This window comes from Zophobas morio, unplaced genomic scaffold, assembly GCF_036711695.1.
Source record: "Zophobas morio isolate AGI-343-1 ecotype UQ-CSIRO unplaced genomic scaffold, CSIRO_AGI_Zmor_V1 ptg000004l, whole genome shotgun sequence".
In the NCBI taxonomy this organism is placed as follows: Eukaryota; Metazoa; Arthropoda; class Insecta; order Coleoptera; family Tenebrionidae; genus Zophobas; species Zophobas morio.
Window position 1 is genome coordinate 7,347,085 of NW_026972109.1, and position 16,474 is coordinate 7,363,558.

The 16,474-nt window shown below is 37.2% G+C and overlaps 5 protein-coding genes across 6 annotated transcripts; 3 read left to right on the plus strand and 2 right to left on the minus strand.

Annotated features, from left to right (window-relative positions):
* The first annotated feature begins 14 nt into the window (after window positions 1-14).
* Window positions 15-623, plus strand: LOC135139857 (uncharacterized). Of its 2 annotated transcripts, none has more exons than XM_064070215.1 (4): window positions 15-174; window positions 226-267; window positions 366-467; window positions 515-623. In XM_064070215.1, exons 1-4 carry the CDS (start codon window positions 81-83, stop codon window positions 535-537), a joined length of 261 nt encoding a protein of 86 aa, XP_063926285.1. In that variant the 5' UTR covers window positions 15-80; the 3' UTR covers window positions 538-623. The 2 variants fall into 2 exon arrangements, with proteins under 2 accessions (XP_063926285.1, XP_063926276.1); XM_064070206.1 differs by having other exon boundaries at window positions 18-174; window positions 324-467.
* Ana3 (anastral spindle 3) lies at window positions 546-9,781 on the minus strand. The gene is made up of 22 exons (XM_064070177.1): window positions 9,667-9,781; window positions 9,425-9,612; window positions 9,102-9,382; window positions 8,826-9,051; window positions 8,634-8,774; window positions 8,361-8,585; window positions 8,110-8,273; window positions 7,839-8,058; window positions 7,524-7,785; window positions 7,058-7,473; window positions 6,793-7,008; window positions 5,963-6,741; window positions 5,743-5,915; window positions 4,642-4,920; window positions 4,185-4,592; window positions 3,958-4,136; window positions 3,403-3,910; window positions 2,214-2,417; window positions 1,516-2,163; window positions 1,259-1,470; window positions 933-1,203; window positions 546-882 (listed from the first exon to the last, which is right to left on the minus strand). Exons 1-22 carry the CDS (start codon window positions 9,707-9,709, stop codon window positions 626-628), a joined length of 6,300 nt encoding a protein of 2,099 aa, XP_063926247.1. The 5' UTR covers window positions 9,710-9,781; the 3' UTR covers window positions 546-625.
* LOC135139836 (uncharacterized) lies at window positions 2,472-3,408 on the plus strand. The gene is made up of 4 exons (XM_064070187.1): window positions 2,472-2,744; window positions 2,794-2,952; window positions 3,000-3,158; window positions 3,209-3,408. The coding sequence occupies exons 1-4, from the start codon at window positions 2,697-2,699 to the stop codon at window positions 3,362-3,364; spliced, it is 522 nt and encodes a 173-aa protein (XP_063926257.1). The 5' UTR covers window positions 2,472-2,696; the 3' UTR covers window positions 3,365-3,408.
* Window positions 5,054-5,969, plus strand: LOC135139846 (uncharacterized). The gene is made up of 2 exons (XM_064070197.1): window positions 5,054-5,364; window positions 5,413-5,969. The coding sequence occupies exons 1-2, from the start codon at window positions 5,217-5,219 to the stop codon at window positions 5,754-5,756; spliced, it is 492 nt and encodes a 163-aa protein (XP_063926267.1). The 5' UTR covers window positions 5,054-5,216; the 3' UTR covers window positions 5,757-5,969.
* Window positions 9,782-10,380: 599 nt separating the features above from the next.
* LOC135139872 (guanine nucleotide-binding protein subunit alpha homolog) lies at window positions 10,381-16,361 on the minus strand. The gene is made up of 2 exons (XM_064070226.1): window positions 15,827-16,361; window positions 10,381-11,747 (listed from the first exon to the last, which is right to left on the minus strand). Exons 1-2 carry the CDS (start codon window positions 16,301-16,303, stop codon window positions 11,124-11,126), a joined length of 1,101 nt encoding a protein of 366 aa, XP_063926296.1. The 5' UTR covers window positions 16,304-16,361; the 3' UTR covers window positions 10,381-11,123.
* Window positions 16,362-16,474: the final 113 nt, after the last annotated feature.

The window sequence follows — 16,474 nt, forward strand, 5'->3', positions numbered from 1 at the left end:
AAGCGTTCTAACAGCTTAAAAACTTTCCACTTGCTGCTGGTCAGTTATACCACGTTATACGCTACGCATCCGCAATAAGAATGAACAACAGTTTGAGGAGTCCGGAGACGAATCCTTGCGATGACCTATTTTGGAAAAGTCGCGGATATCCCGAGAAACCCCGAAACTGGCAACGTACGTACCAATAAAACCTAAACAAGCGTTTATTTAAATTTTTCATTACAGAACTTTTAGAGGCCATGGATTACCAAACCGACGAAAGTGACCGTAAGTAAATATGCAAACATTGCGCAACTCGCATAATTGCATTCACAATAATTCAGAAAGCAGTTCTGAGACGCAATTTTCTTCCGACTCTGACACAGAATCAGACAGCGAATACGAAGAGCATCTTCAAAATAACGAAAACAACAAAGACCAGTTCTGGGGGTCGAGGGGGAGGTCTGAACGCGCTTGTGACTGGCGAGGTAATCGTCGACTTTGTCAAAATAAAAATTAATTTCATGATTTTCAGCACGCATCAACCTTAATCACTAACCAATACATAAAAATATAAAAAATTTAATTGTACTTAATCTCGTATCTTATAAATTACTTAATAAATAACAATATAAATTCCTAAATATCATGAATCCCTTTCGCCGTCCCTTATCACATTCAAAACGTATTTAATAGTGTCGATATCGTCGCCGGGTATCATTTCTGATGATAACTGATAGTGTTTCAAAACCTGGTGCAATTGGGCGTCGAGTTTAGCGGCTTTGAAAACAATCTTGGCTTTTTGGTTGTTGGCTGCTAGAGACCACATTATTAGAACGACCATCGACTTTTCTTCCTTGTTTCCATATTCCAGTTTATTTTTGAGCAAATTTAAAAAATCATCTAGAAATATACATTACAAACTAAGCTGTACCAAGTAACCTCATACCAACCTGAAGTTAATAATCGCGTTCGGTTCGGTTGATAGAACGCTACATTTCGCAGCACCGTTAAAGCCTGACTCCTATTAGTCACCTTGGAAGCTGAAGTTAGCGCCAATAGCAAATCAAAAACGTCATTAATTTTGGCCACACTCGACTGCCCTTCAGGATATAACGTAAACGTCTGCAGAAACTCCAACCACAGCAATTCTACCAAATCCCACGGTTTTTGTTTTTTAGTAATGGCAGGGTGCAAACGCGAGACACTGGTCAATAAAGTACTCTAAAACCAGAAGTTTTGTACAGTTGGCAGCAATAAATCTGACAACAGCTTTTACTTTAGAGATTATTATGCGGCACTCCAACACTGAGCAGCAATTCGTCAAAATCCCGAAACACAGCTTCAACACCCCCAAATTGTGAGTTTTACTCACTTGGTCCATTTCTTTCTCCACCAAACCAATAACAACATTTAAAAGCGAAATTTTACTAGGAATTTTCCTGGGTCCGCTTCCCGCCACCGAACTCGTCAGCGGCAGCGACTGACACGCTAAAACTCCAGCTCGAGTGGTATTCGCCACGATTATTAACTCACCTATCGCACAGTCCGTGGTAAAAGTACACAACATCCTCAACACATCCACCAAATGAGAGTTTTGCAAAGCAAACCAAACCCACAATTTGTGGACGAAGTCGCTCAAACCCAACTCCGCGAATTTGTTCTTCACTGCTCCATCCCCCACCATAAAATTGGTGACCAATCCGACTAGTTCGTTCAGCTCTTTGAGCACCGGACAAACCCTTTTCTTCTCCAAGACTCTCCTCAAGCAATCCACCGACTCTAGACTCAACTTTACGTAAAACTCCTTCATTTGTTTAATAGTGGCGGTCGGTAAACCTGCTTTCAAAGCGTATTTTTTGGCCTCGTGCGATACGCACAGTATCGACGTGAGTGATGACGTAATCATCGACTTTTTGCGAAGCAAATCTTTGGATACTTTTAAGTTGCATAAGTCGTATAAATTTAGAAGGATCTTGCAGAGTTCCGCTCCGGCTACGGTTTCGGTGACGATGATCACCGAATCGTCGCTTCGGTCGGTCTCGGGCGTCGTCGACACAGTGCGAACTGTGTCGAGCAGGTTTTGCATCGAGGAGTCACGAGTTGAGGGTGGTTTTTTGAAAATTTGTTGAGATTCGACGCTCAAAAGAGACGTAAGAGATAACAAAGCGGAATTTTGTAGATCTACAAGTCACACGTTTTTACAAATTAGAACAGCATTTTTCATTTTTTACCATTAAAAGCTAGACTTTTCGTTGCTTCGCAGACCGTTTCAATGAAGGCTTCTCGCCCCGAATCTTCAATTGTTTGCGATAATATACGAAGAGCTTCGTCTGAAAGCTCGGTTTGAGTTTCGAAAGTTGTCAGAGCTGATAAAAGTTTGAAAATTTCGCTCCACACTCGATTCCGTAAATATATCAATTGTGGAAGATGTGTATCTAAAAAAATATATTATTAATAAATAACGTGACCTTGACCAATTTATCAAATCAAATCTACAAATCACCTAAATATGTTTATAATGGCCAACCAAATCAACCATTACCAGTCATTAAGGCCACAATAGGAACAAACACCAACGAATTAACCGGAAACTGTACCACCGCAATTACCCTACAAAACCCGGCGCAGATAAAATCATGATCCAACTCGGAAATATTAATGACTTTGGGCATATAAAATCAGCGCGTTGCTAATGGTAACATCATAGTACCACCATGCAACTGACAAGTGCTCTCGTGATTGTTTTGTTCGCCGTATCAAGTGTGAGTATCAGACTGACTTAAGTACGAATAACTAATAAGTTTCACACAGATGGCGCAACGAAAAGTCACTATAACAAAATTCGAAAACTGTGACGCCAACGCCGACTACCCTATCAAAATGTCGTTCAAAATAAAAGAAGAGAACGGCGTACAAATCCTGGAGGAGGGTAGTGTTTCCAGTAAAGTGGCTCTCGGGAATAACATTAAGGTAAACCATTACCAACTGTATCCCAACAAAACTAAAACCTCTTTCAGGACACTGCTGAAGTGTTCGCGATGGAAAGTGGTAAGTGGGAACATCTGATCACCATTAATGAAAATCTGTGTGACGCTGTGAACAAATACATGGGCGAGTTTATGCACGATTTACAGGAAAAAGCAGGACTTGAACGTGGAGCTTGTCCAGTGCCTGCTGTAATATCAACACACGTTTTTCCGACATTATCTAATTTATCTACTTCTAGGGTGACTACAAAGTTGAACAGCACACCCTCGACTTTGGTAATTTCAAATTCAAGAAAATCCCGGAGGGTGAATTTAGGGTGAAGGTGACTTTAGTTGATAACACGTCTAACGAAACTCTTCACTGTCACTTCCTCGAGTTTAAAATTGAAAAATAATTGTGTTATAACCTGTGTAATTAAATAAATATACTTACGATATCTACTGGGGTTTAAGAGTGACACCACAACTGTTAGACAGTCCTTCGTGTGCAACAGAGTCCCCAAACAAGTGAAATTGGCATTGGCCACTTGACTCAACAGAGCGCAAACGGTGGCATTCATTTCCAAAATTTCGCAATACAGAGACAACTTTTTCGTGTTGTTTATTGCAATCAAGGTGTTGCATATACACTTAAATAGCAACTTAACGACACCAAAATCCACTAATTTGTAACTCAGTCGGTCTTCACTTAAGTTAAGTAGGCTTAAAAGTAAGGTTGCGAGAGACTTGACGAAAGATGGCGTCACAGGCGAAAAAATCACAGTCGTACGACTGCTAGATGAATAATCGAATTGAGTGTTAGTTTCGACTAAATCTGTAGCACTTTTGGTGTCAAAGTTGCTCACACTCGTTGTGTACAGTCGGGTTAATATAGTCGCTACGTTTTTAAAAAAGAGATAATCATCTAAAAGATCGAAAATTGTGGCCACTTCATCTTTACCCTAAAATCAGTGATGATGTATGAAAGTCGATAATCGCTTCTACTAACCTTTCTCATAGTATTTGGAATTAGACTCGTCACTAGTGTTCTATCAGTGTGACTAACCGTGTGACTTAACAAATTGGCCAATAGAAACGCACAATTCTCGCGAACTATACTAGCTTCATCATTGTCCATCAGTAAACTCAAAGCTAAGTGCCACACCCCTCGATTCTCCTCTTTCAACTCTGAAAAAAAATTAACACACACTGACTATCAAAATCCATCAAACTAACCATTAACCATATTTATTGCCAACATAGGAGAACTCGACAACCCTGCAAAAAACTGTAGAGCTCCAGCACGTAACAAAACGTCTCTGCTGGACCACAACACCAGAAAACTCTTCAACCACTCCTGTTCTTCCACGTCCATAAAACATCGTTCCCAATTCTTCATTTTCGAGCTCTGCATTTCAGCTATCAAGTGATTCAGTATTAAAATAACATTCCGAGTTATGCTTAAACCCATCACTGAAACGGTGGCAGTCGGACCTTTGCCACAATGAAACACCACCACTAATTCGCATAACGAATCGACCAACTCGAAGAGGATTTTTTTAGGGGGCGAACTCGGTTTGGTGTCACTCCAGCCCAAACTGGCCGTGAGGTGAACCAAACAGGTCAGCAAATTGTCCAAATAGGCTACAAACGCACGCTTTGACAGTTGTAACAAATTCACAGTTCTACTTACACAGGTTGTAAAAATGAGTGCTGTCGTTAAATTTAAGACTGTTTGAGATTATTTCGATGACGTTGCGCCACGATTCGATGTCATTTTTTGAAACTCGGTGGTTGGTGTGGTTGTAATAATCCAAAAAATGTTGCTCTTGTGAGGAACATAATGTTATGAGAGTCAGCAAGTCTTGACTGAGTGTTTTAAAATCTTCGTTCGTGGACTGTTCGACAGTTATCAAGTCGAGGAGACAGTTTGAGGGGTTTTTTAATAATTGTGGCAACCAGAAAGAGTCTTCTGAAAAATCAAGTTATATGAAAACGAGTGTGATCTGATTAAAAATAATAATAATAATAATAATAGCAATAACGTGGCAGCCGCTAGGGAATCCCCTTATATGTTTTCAACCAAGTTACCAAGTCTACCAACATTACACAAATACACCAAATTCAAGTGTCCTTGCGATAAGACGTTCTATGAAATCACTTGTCAAAATGATAAAATTCCGTCAACTTAGTTAACATGTCGCAATTCTACTACAACTGTTTTATTTTTGTGAAATTCTTGCTCTTAGTGCCAATATAACCTCAAAAATGGTGAACTGGTACGCTGTAGGTTTAGCAGCCGCTTTAGTCTACATTGTGCCCAAACGCTACTTTATACAAAAAGTATTAAATTACTACAGGTTTAGATCGTTAAATATGCCCCCTAAAACCATAATAGTGCTTCTGGACGACATCGGTAAGCCATAACCTCACTTTTCGCACCTTTTCAACCACTCATTTTCAGGCCTGAATTACGAAAAAGCCCGACTTTACGCCAAAAAAAGCGCCCGTATAATAATCGGTGGCCAAAATCGCATCAAGATCGAAACCGCCCGCAAAGAACTAATCCGTCTGACGAAAAATAAAAACGTCATTTCAATTCAAGTGAATCGCTTTGATAAGAACTCGCTGAAGACGTTCGCACAAGAAGTGATGGATTCGGAGGTGGCAGTGGACGCTATTATTAACAACACGGGGAAAGAGTTATCAGACTTGGACATTATTTTTAAAACGCAAGACTTAGCTAGGGAACGTTTTGAGAACCACTGCTTGAATTTTTTGTATGTGGGGTTACCTGATGACTTATAGAAGGGTGCTAAGTACTTTAGAAACTTCAAAACGTTGCTTAAGAGTTTGGCGTCTTCCTCGCTGGATGGAAGGATTTTTAAAAAACGGGAAAAAGTGGCTTCCCATGGATGCTCAAAAAAGGTATCGCGTTTGGGTACTGCTGTACATAATTGGACATACCTGAAATGTGATTTTTATATTATAGTAACAAATAAAAACCGACTTACGTTGTTAGTTTGTTAATTGAGTGGATGACGAAGTCGTGGACTGTTCCGTTTTGGATGTCCACTAAGTGTTTTTGGATGTAGTAGTCTGTGCTTGATGCTTTGAGACGCGATAAATCGTAGTCTTTTAGTTTTAACAAGTCGGTTATGTTGTTATCAGTATAGGTGACTTTTGTCCACCGTAGTAGTTCATCTAAACCCCCAAACATTTCACAATTCCACTGTATTTGGAGTGAACTTAGACACCATCGGTCCGACGTAATTAAATCCACAAGACTAGCCTCATAATACTGGCTAATCTCCCAGTGAGTGTCACACGTAAAAGGCACCTGTAACTTCTGACTGAGCAAATAGGGTACCGAAAACGTAGCTTTAGAAGGCGTCCCTTTAATAACATTGTTAAAAATCAACAAAAACAACAAAATAACAGCGTCCTGTTTGACTTTTTCTTCAGTAAAAAACATAAAAAGACTTCTTAAAATGTTGTAGAACACGTCGGCGTCCTCACACAAACTCTGTCTTGCACTAGTTTGGTAAAAACACACATTTTTCAATATACTAATCGCTGGAATGACCGAATCGGGATAATCGTTGTAGTTTTTTTCAACAAGAGCGCCTCTCATCACTTCTAGAACTATTTCTAAACCTCCATTTATCAAAAAGGTGGTGTGTAACAAAGGGTCTTCCATCATCACGCTGGTTTGAGTTAGGGCGGATCTGCGGATCACCGGTTCCACGTTCGGGGACTTCAAAAGCTCTAGAACTTGTTGCAAACTACTCGGCTACGAAAAATTTAAAAGTAGAAAAATAAATCACGTTTTCGGTGAGTAAACCTGATAAAAGTGCTGCGTTGTTCGAATTTTGTTGATGTCTATGATACGCTGAATTTGACACACGTGGGGTAGAGCTTTATCATACAAATTGTTGAGTCGTGGAAGCAGTTCTCTTGAATCGGTTTGAGTGGCCAGAAGCCAACACAAGCGCGAAAAAGCTTCTTCTCTCATAGAAGACTCAGGCCCAAAAAGAATAATTATGTTACCTTTAATCATCTACAAAAACAAAGTTAGGTGGCGCCCTCTACCATCTGTGACTGTTTACTTCGGTTTTAGGTAAATATAAAGACTCAGCCGTGTCGGGGTCAATCATATTCAACAAACTTCTCCCCAAAGACGACTTCTTGTTAGCATGACACAACAAAATGGGTAAAGCTCCAATCAAAGCTTCAATAATTGTGTTCCATATGTCTTCAGAAACGAGTATTTTGCACTTAATTATGTGAATTATAATGTCTTCTGAGTGGTTTCTTATTTGGGGGTTGCCACTAGTCAATCCGTGACAGGCCATTTCAACCAGAACCTTACACCGACATAGAAATAAAATTTGGGCACCTGGAACCCCCACACAGGAAGTGTTTAATTTGGGCCCGATTGCCGCAATTACTCGTTTCTGGCACAATTTATACGTTTCTTCTCTAACTGGTTCTAAATTGTGGCCCAACAATTTTAAAATAACAACTAAAATAAAAACCGAATGACTCCTCAGTCATCCCAACCCAAACACTTACACTCAAATTTTTCTAACAATTCTTCATCGTGCGGATATAGAGGAAGTTTGGTGGCACACAGTTCAACGACTCGCTTTACAAAAACCATATTTTTATGAAACTCGAGACTTGGTAGGGCCTTTTTTGCCAAATCAATCCCTTCATGGGCATCTAGGGCTTTCGAGTGTTTCATAAAATGGACGGCAGCGGTCATACTGTCACAAATTCGGTTAGTTTCGGTATACTTAACTAGCGAGTCGTTGTCTAAACCGATTTTAAAACTCTAAAAATTATCAAAATATTAAAACAACTTTAACACGTAGTTTGAATCGTTACCTGTACATAATTCAAGAGAGTGTTGTACAAATTTGGATACAATTTGGATAAAGTCACGTCTACTAGACTATTGGCAAGTGCGTTTTTTAGGTTTCTGGGTAAAATAAGCCCGGTTTGTGACAACGGGATCATTCTTGATAAAAAATTGGCACAATTGTGTAAAAAACATAGTTGAATAGCGCGAATATTTAAATCTGAATCATCACTGGTCGCCTCGATTCTTAAAATATAAAACTCAATCCAAGGAAACAATACTGGGTTAACAAAATACCTAAAATATTCCAACGTCGCGCCATAACTTATTAAAACGTCATTAATTTGTTTGCGGATTTCTAGAATCAAAGGAGTTCGATCATTCCAGACGCCAGGGCCGAAAAGAATTGTGACAAGATTTAAAAGTTCATCCAATATCGCTAAAGCTAGGTTAACCCCTTTCTAAAATGAAACAATTACGTCGGGAAATGGGCGGAGTTACAAGCAATTAAGGCGGGGCTTATAAATCAATCAGCGCGTGCAACTTACCTGGTTGTTTTTTCTTCTACTAGACTTAAAACTCTCCGGTTTTACACACAAATATTTAAACATACATTTAAAAGTTGAAAAACAATAGTGCGGGAACGATAGTTGTTGTGTTTTTAAGTAGTCTACGTTTTCGTATCTTCCAGAAATGTCGTCTGACTGGCCTGAGGCGGTTTTTCGAGAACACGAATCCGGGGTGCTTGATCTAGAATTGGCGTAGGAATAACCCTAGAAATAACAACAAATAAAAAAAATCGTGGCACAATTAAAACTTACATTTTCCTTTGTGGTGTATAGACAAGGGTCATTGAAGTAGTTAATTCTGACTTGCAACGCTTTAGTTAAATCAATTAAACAGTTTAAAACAGAATTCACAACTCTGGTTGAAGGACAACTATTAATTAAATCATGAAAACTCTGAAAAAAAATTATTATGGTCATAATAATAATAGGAACGACAATACCCACAAGAACAATGTTGGGTCGTTGCAAAAACACTTCCGCTGGAAAATCGTGCAACAAAATATTTGAGAAAAATTCAGCCGAATGAAGGAGGGACGCCGGTTGTGGTGGGTTTTTTAAAGCGTCTTCAATTGACTGCAGAACGTGACGGTCTGCTTCTATTAACGACTGCCACTTTAAAGGACAAATTGCGTCAATTAAAGGACTCCTGTCGCTTGACACAATTTGCGGTCTACAAAAATTTTTACAATTACACATATAGAATTAAGTGTGTAGTAATACGTGTTTCGTTGATGTACTGAACTGTCTTGTTGCACAAAACCCTCAATCGTGGTCGCAGTTGTCCCTACAGGTCTTCCACTAAAGTCAGACTGTCCCGTCCGGTAACTCAGCGGCACGTCAGTCTCCAGCGGTGGCACAACCACGGTATTGTCGTCCAATATTTGTAAAATTTCATCAAGATGAGGATAGTACCGTGGTTCAACATAAGTACGGATTTGTTTGACATCTTTTTTGAAAATGTGGGTCCCGTGGTGGTTCAGTAGAGTTTTGCCGCTCTCAGACTACAAATAAATAAGTACGAAGCAAACTAAGACAATCCTTACCTTTAAAATACGTTTGATAAGTGCAAAAACAAGCTCTTGTTTCGTGCATGGATCAAACAAAAACCAGTCAAACAACTTTGTTAAAATTTCTTTGCTTCTGGCTAGATCGTTGTCGAATTGGAAACCATGATCCAGTTTCGAGACGATGTTCAGAAGGGCCCGTTCGCGGATTTCTTGAATTTCGTGCCCTTTAACGAGATTAAGGTTAGGTTGGTATTTTGCGTACATCGTACACGTAGTACCTAATTTTTGTATATGTAATGAAGAAATACATTTTTCATTCATTGTAAAGTCTTGTACTTGTTTTTTAATAAAACTTTGTAAAAATATAAATCGCGCAGTTCAAAAATGTAAACAAACGTCACATGACAGCTGACAGCGACCTCTGTGCTGTTAAAGTGGCGCCCTCTAGCTAGATTGTTGCACGAATTTAAAAATTTATTATTTTAATAATTAATGACACACTATTATTTTTACACATTCATTTTAAAGCGCACTACGTAATTTCCACATTAAAACTCCCCAGGAAAATAAGTGGCAGAACACGAAGAGTTTGTACAAATCTTCTGTCGTTTTCACGTCGAATTGGTCCAAATTTTGGATGGAATTGACCACGCTAAGCAGAAAATCCTGGACGCCTTGCGTGAAAGACATGGTTTTTTGTTTACTTTGTCTGATTTACAATACAGTTTTTAGTTGTTTGTTCAACATTGACATTTTGGTGACGCAAACAGAGACGTAACGCACGAAAAAAAGTCAATTACTTTGTTTAAAACACGAAATTGTTGGATATCCCTTGTAAAAAAAATTGTTAGTCAGTATGACAGTTACACGCCTTCTCGATTGTTAGTAGTTTTTCTGCAAACTTTTCAGACATGTTTTAGTAATGACGAGTATGACAGTTCTGACAAGCGATGACTTGATTTTGGTGAAGTTGGTGTATTAAGGGGGCTGTCTATAGGAATACTTTTTATTAACAATTAGAAAAATATTTATAAAGAAATAAGATACTTATATACAATTTTAATATACAATGAGAGTCATAAATTCAGGATTACGTTGTTTACGCTGTAAAATTGAGTATATTTTTAGAACACGTGTTTAAGGCACTATAAAACTTCCTGTAAATACTCCAACAATGCTACAGTAAATATGAACGTTACAAAGCTGCCGAAAAACCGGTAGAATTTCCAAAAGTCCAAAATTCATATAAAATACAACATATGTACAAAAATACGAGTAATATTGAAACAGATCGATTTAGGCCGTCTCTAAAATCAGATCACATTACTAGAGTCCCTAAAACTACTATAAAAATATATTACAATATTTTACACAAAAAAAAACCCGACATACTGGATTAATCTTACACAAACTGTAATTACTATTATAAATATGTAAAAATGATGAGGCACATTTGGCAGTATTACTAACAGATCTATAAACTACTGTAATATAAATATTTGTTGTACAATACAGTTGTCAGATTCACTTGTTTGTGGAAATAAAAATTACAGAAATGTGAGTGAAAGCTTACTGTTAATTTGAATCTTTGGTCGTCCCCAAACTTTAAAAAATATCACATTTTTGTAATTTCCTACATTGTACTCGCACACGTTAAAATCGAGTCTTACGACTAATTAAACTTAGTCAGTCTTGCTAAAAATTGTGTCCTACACAGCCTATCACACGTCCAGTATTACAACAAGAGACTCTCCAAGTTCCTATGTAAAATAATCTCTTTTACATACTCGAAGACCACTTTAATGTTTTCGGTATCCACGGCGGTGGTGAAGTGGTGATACAACACCTTCTTGGACTCCCTCTTCACACCCGTGAACATCGCTAAAATAAACTCCTTCACATCGTTGATCGAATGCGGGTTCCCCGCAAACTGGGGGAAATACCAGTGGATGTTCGTCTCCGGGTTCGCCACCTTCTTCAACAACAAATCATACTTGTTAAGGAAAAGAATAACAGAAACGTTAATAAATATCCTGTTATTCACTATCGTGTCAAAAATGTCTCTCGACTCCTCCAACCGATTCGTTTTCCTGTCCTCTAATAATACTTGGTCGAATTCGGAAGACGACACGAGAAATAAAATCGAAGTCACTGAGTCAAAGCACTGGAACCACTTTTGTCTCTGCGACCGCTGCCCCCCCACATCCACGAACAAGAACGGGATGTTGTTGATGGGAATCTGGAACTCGGTGATTCCTTTCGTGGCTTTGCGACAGTAGAGAATGTCTCGGTGGTTGGGGATGTAGTCGTGACGGGATACCCTTTCTAAATTATTCAGAAAATATTCCACGGAATCGCTCTGCAAGAAAAAACAAACAATTTCATTAAATATTTGCACAGATCAAAGCGAATTGAGTTCATTTTAATGCATCCGATAACCCTTGCGCTTCATTTATTTTTCTTCGATGTTTTAAAAGTTTATGGGTAATTAAATCACATGTGTGTTGCACAAGTGGTTATCGGAAGAGGCGACCCGGGAGGTGTAAAAATGAGAAGTTGCGATTTTATTGGTGTTTTCGCTGTCATTATTAAGTCAATGTGTGGCCTTCACCTGATTAGGTCTGAGATTCCGAGAACTTGTTACGCATAAAAATTATCAGGGGAGATGCTAGGCATAAATTATTGGCTAAACATATTTTAAGTGATAAGAGATGAACCATTGTACTAAACTTTGATAAACTATAAAATTTAATTTTGAGAATTTCATTTTTACTTCCCGAGGGTAATCGAGTCCATTGCCACTTTCATATTTTCTCGATGTGTCATGACCTCCAGAGTACGAAAAAAACAGTATCCCGTTTCCGTCTGTCTGTCTGTCTGTTGTCTGTATTCATTTTTATTACACAAGTAATGTCGGCAACTACTGGATCGATTGTTGTCACATTTTGTATGTATAATAGGAACATCATGTAGATGGTTAAACGCTAACTAAAATCTGGCTAATCCACCACCAATGGGATGACCTTATCTTCAAAATTTGTAGTAAAGTTTTTTTAAATTTCATAAATAAGAAACGCATGTACTTGTGGTGTATGAATCCGTGTCAAATTTTCACCCTAGACATCCACAATTTTTGGAAAAATTTTAACCAATCACGGGCTCATATTCTACATTTTAATCCTATGTTAAATTAATCGAGGATTCACTATTTAATTTGCCTTCCATAAACTGACCCTAACTTTATGAATTTTTCAATTTCACGCTTGCAAATTTTTCAATTTACGGTTTCTTGAATTTTTCGTTTTGAAATTTTTCAATTTTGCAATTTTTCGATGTTATAATTTTTCATTCTTGGCGTCTTCAGTTTCTCTGTTTTTAATTTTTCGATTTTTCAGTTTTTTTTGTTTCCTCATTTTTCAAGTTCTTCATTTTTATTTATTTTTCATTTTCCCTATTTTTTAATTTTCATTTTCTTGATTTTATTCACAATTTTTTGTTTCATTTCCTTTATTTTTTCAATGTTTCCTCCCATTTTACAATTTTTCGTCCGTTTATTTCATTCTCAAATTTTTCAATTTTGCAATTTTTGGATTTCTCAATTATCCGATTTTTCGATTTTTTAATGTCCAGTATTTCGATTTTACAATATTTCTTTTTTTCAATTTTGTAGTTATTCGATTTGTAATAGCCATACTTTTAATCACCTAATTAACGTTATGCTTTGTTTAATTTGACAGATTTGTTTGCCTTTTTTTTATCATACGTGTAGCCTTTTTTCACAACAAGAAACTTAAAATATGTTGAAAATGGCAAATTTTTGTAGAGAAATATGTACTTTGCAATTACGCTCCGCTCCTCGGTCCAACGAATGAAAAATTCATCACAATTGAGACCGGGTGGGTGGGTGGGGTTTAAATTTTGTTTTTTGCTTAATATATAGAGTTTTCTTTTAACAACAGGATAGTTAACATGTTTTCAATTTCTTGTTGGGAAAAAAGACTTCGCATATTAAGAAGAAATGAAAAAATATTAGGCCCGCCCACCCACCCCTTCTCTATTGTGATGAATTTTTTATTCATCGTGAGCCAAAGGGTGAAGCTTATTTGCAAAATCCTCATTTCTCTACAAGAAATAATCATATGAAACATGTTTTTAAAAGGGTAGAATTTTCTAAAGAAATTTTGATTATATAAACTCCGCCTTCATCGTAATTGAGATCGGGGCGGGTGGGTGGGGTTTAATCTTTTTTTTTTTGTTTATGTACATAGTTTTCTTTCAACAATTTTTTGGCACAAAAAATAAGAGATATTATAATAAAAGACATGGTGTCAATATATTATTCAATGTATTTCTAATGTAAAAATTGAACCGTTCGAAAGTTGGAAAATCGGAAAACTGGAAAATGTAAAAATGAAAACTCGAAGAGGTATCGCAGAATAATTGTAGAAACAATAAAAATTGTAAAAAAAATTGAAAAATTGCAAATGAAAAAATTGACAAAACTAAAATTGAAAAAAAGTGAAATTGGAAAAATAAAAAATTATAAAATCGGAACACTGAAAAATTGTAAAAATAAAGAAAATAAAACACTGAAACGAAAAATTGCAAATGGAAAAATTAAAAATTGAAAACTCGAGAAACTGAATTCGAAAAATTTGCAAAATCTATAAATTGAAAAAATCAAAGTTGAAAAGTCAAAAAATTTGAAATCGAAAAAATGAAACAAAAAAATGAAAGATTGAAGAACTGAAAAATTACCATACTCATGATAACCTTAAAACATTCGGAAGAATTTGGTGTTGCAGTTTCCAAGTTAAATTCTAAAATGTTGTTATACAATTTTGGTAATTTTCCTCAGTTCATTAATTTTAGACACTGACTGTCTAATAAAATGGGCGACCTACTGTTTTATATTTTTGGGGACCTTAGCTTACGCTGGGAAAATATAAATTGTTGAAACCAAATAACAACTCTAAATTCCAGTCACTTTGTCCACATCTATGACTAGCAAAAGTGCCAGGCCTTTTCCTCAGCTACCAGTACAGACTTCGATAGTGACAGTTTAGGTTTTTTTTTTAATCAATCCCCTTTTGTGTTCGTTAACAAAAATTGATAGACTATATTTTTCAATGATAACCAATTACAATCCTCAACGCCAGATGTGCGAACTTGTTTAATCAATTTGTACATGTTCAGGTCAGAGATAATCTAACCTTTTAATATGTGAACAACGCAAAAATAATGTAAAACAATTGATATTAATAACGTTTTATTGAAAAAATAATAAAAACCATATTATTTGTTATCGAAAAACAGTAATCGCTTGTAACATGTGTACAACATTCAAACTTGATTAATTTAATGGAATTTTTCCCGGTTGCAAAAAATAATTTACGACAAAATTTAAACGCGATAATAGTTAATCAGGATGCATTTATATAAATTATGAGAAAGTACATATTTGGTTTCGCCGGAAATGATTCGGAATGAATAATCACATCCTACTTGACAATCAACGCGTGGTTTCTTAGTTATCTGTAAATCGTAGATATCTAAATCCAGTTAATGGTAACAAAATGAGGATAATTATTGTTCAAAGAATATCTGACGATGGTCGCTTTCGTGGCAAAACGGGTTAACTCAGGGTCAATATTTGACATCAGACGCAAAATTAGCTAGTTTGTTTTTGTACAATACCCATTAGTCTTTAGTAAAAGCATAATATTTTCAAAATTTAATTATCCCAGGAACAGACTAGGCATTAATAAAATCGATTTATTTTTCTGAAATAAAATTCCCAGTAGTTTAATTTTAAACACAGCTTCGTTTAGCATGACCTTGACACCAAAGGTTGACCTTTTTGGCAATAGTTGTGTTACACTAGTTTTTGAGGTAACATAACCACAAATAACAATGTCATCAAGCAAAATTACACCGTAACGTGTATAATAATACCAGGTATTTAAAACTTGTACCTTCTTAGAAATCGGTATAAATAAATGGCAATAATTCACAGAACAACGACGATTAAGATTCCCGAGTATAATACTTTTAGCACGCCACTGACTTCAACACAACATTACCGAGTTTTTCAGCACAGCCTATGACAAACGCAATCACCCAATTATGACTGACAAACTATGACCATTTATGAATTGGGTGTGAATTAAAGCACTTTACGAGCGTCTTTATCCCGCACCCCATCACCAAAAGGAAGAAAAATTAAGTCAAATTACATAACAGAGTCAAATTAATGAACAACTCGAGTGTTGATTAGATTAGTTTGTTTAAGTCTTTATTGCTCCATTAACAATGAGTAACCTCAACGTCAAAATAAATTTAGAGCAGTCATCACAATGAATCCACGTTATCGTTACTCTCCAAACATTGACAAACTGTGTCAACTGTAGTAAATCAGTTATTATTAGTCATACTAACCAATTGAAATTCTCTTCTTCGATCGAAGGCCCTCAGGATCCCCGTGTCCCTCCACAGCTTGCTCAACAACGGACAAAACTGGATGAACGTCCTGGAATCCAGCAGCGGGACGTTCAGCTGGAGCATTTCTTTGCCTAGAGAGGCATTCGACTGGTCCCCCCATGGAATCCCGAGTTTGTCCCTCGCGTCCACCAGGACCCGCATGCCCCTGATCACGTTCTGGTAAATGATCTGCTGGTATTCCATCACGAGCTCGCTCTCGAACTTGATCCCGTGGATTATTCTCATCTGTTTGAGGAAAGTCGATTTGCCACTCTCCCCAGCTCCCAGCAGTAACAGCTTCACTTGCCGTTTTAGGGCTTGCTTGTCTTTCTCAAGCATCTTGTCTATTTCCAGAGACTTGTATCGCTGCTCGATCTCTTCAGGGCTGAATTTAAACCGTAAACAACACGGACACGACCACATTAAAGTGGACATTTTTAATAAAACACTACAACTATTTCACTACATAGCTGTGCGGTGGAAGTGAACAGAATGGTTGGTACGCCTGCGCACTAAACGTCAAAGCTGGCCAGTGGCGTCACGCGTTCTTCGAGAAAAGGGGTGGGATGCAAATTGGGGATGATGGTGGGGGCGACGGGAAGGTCG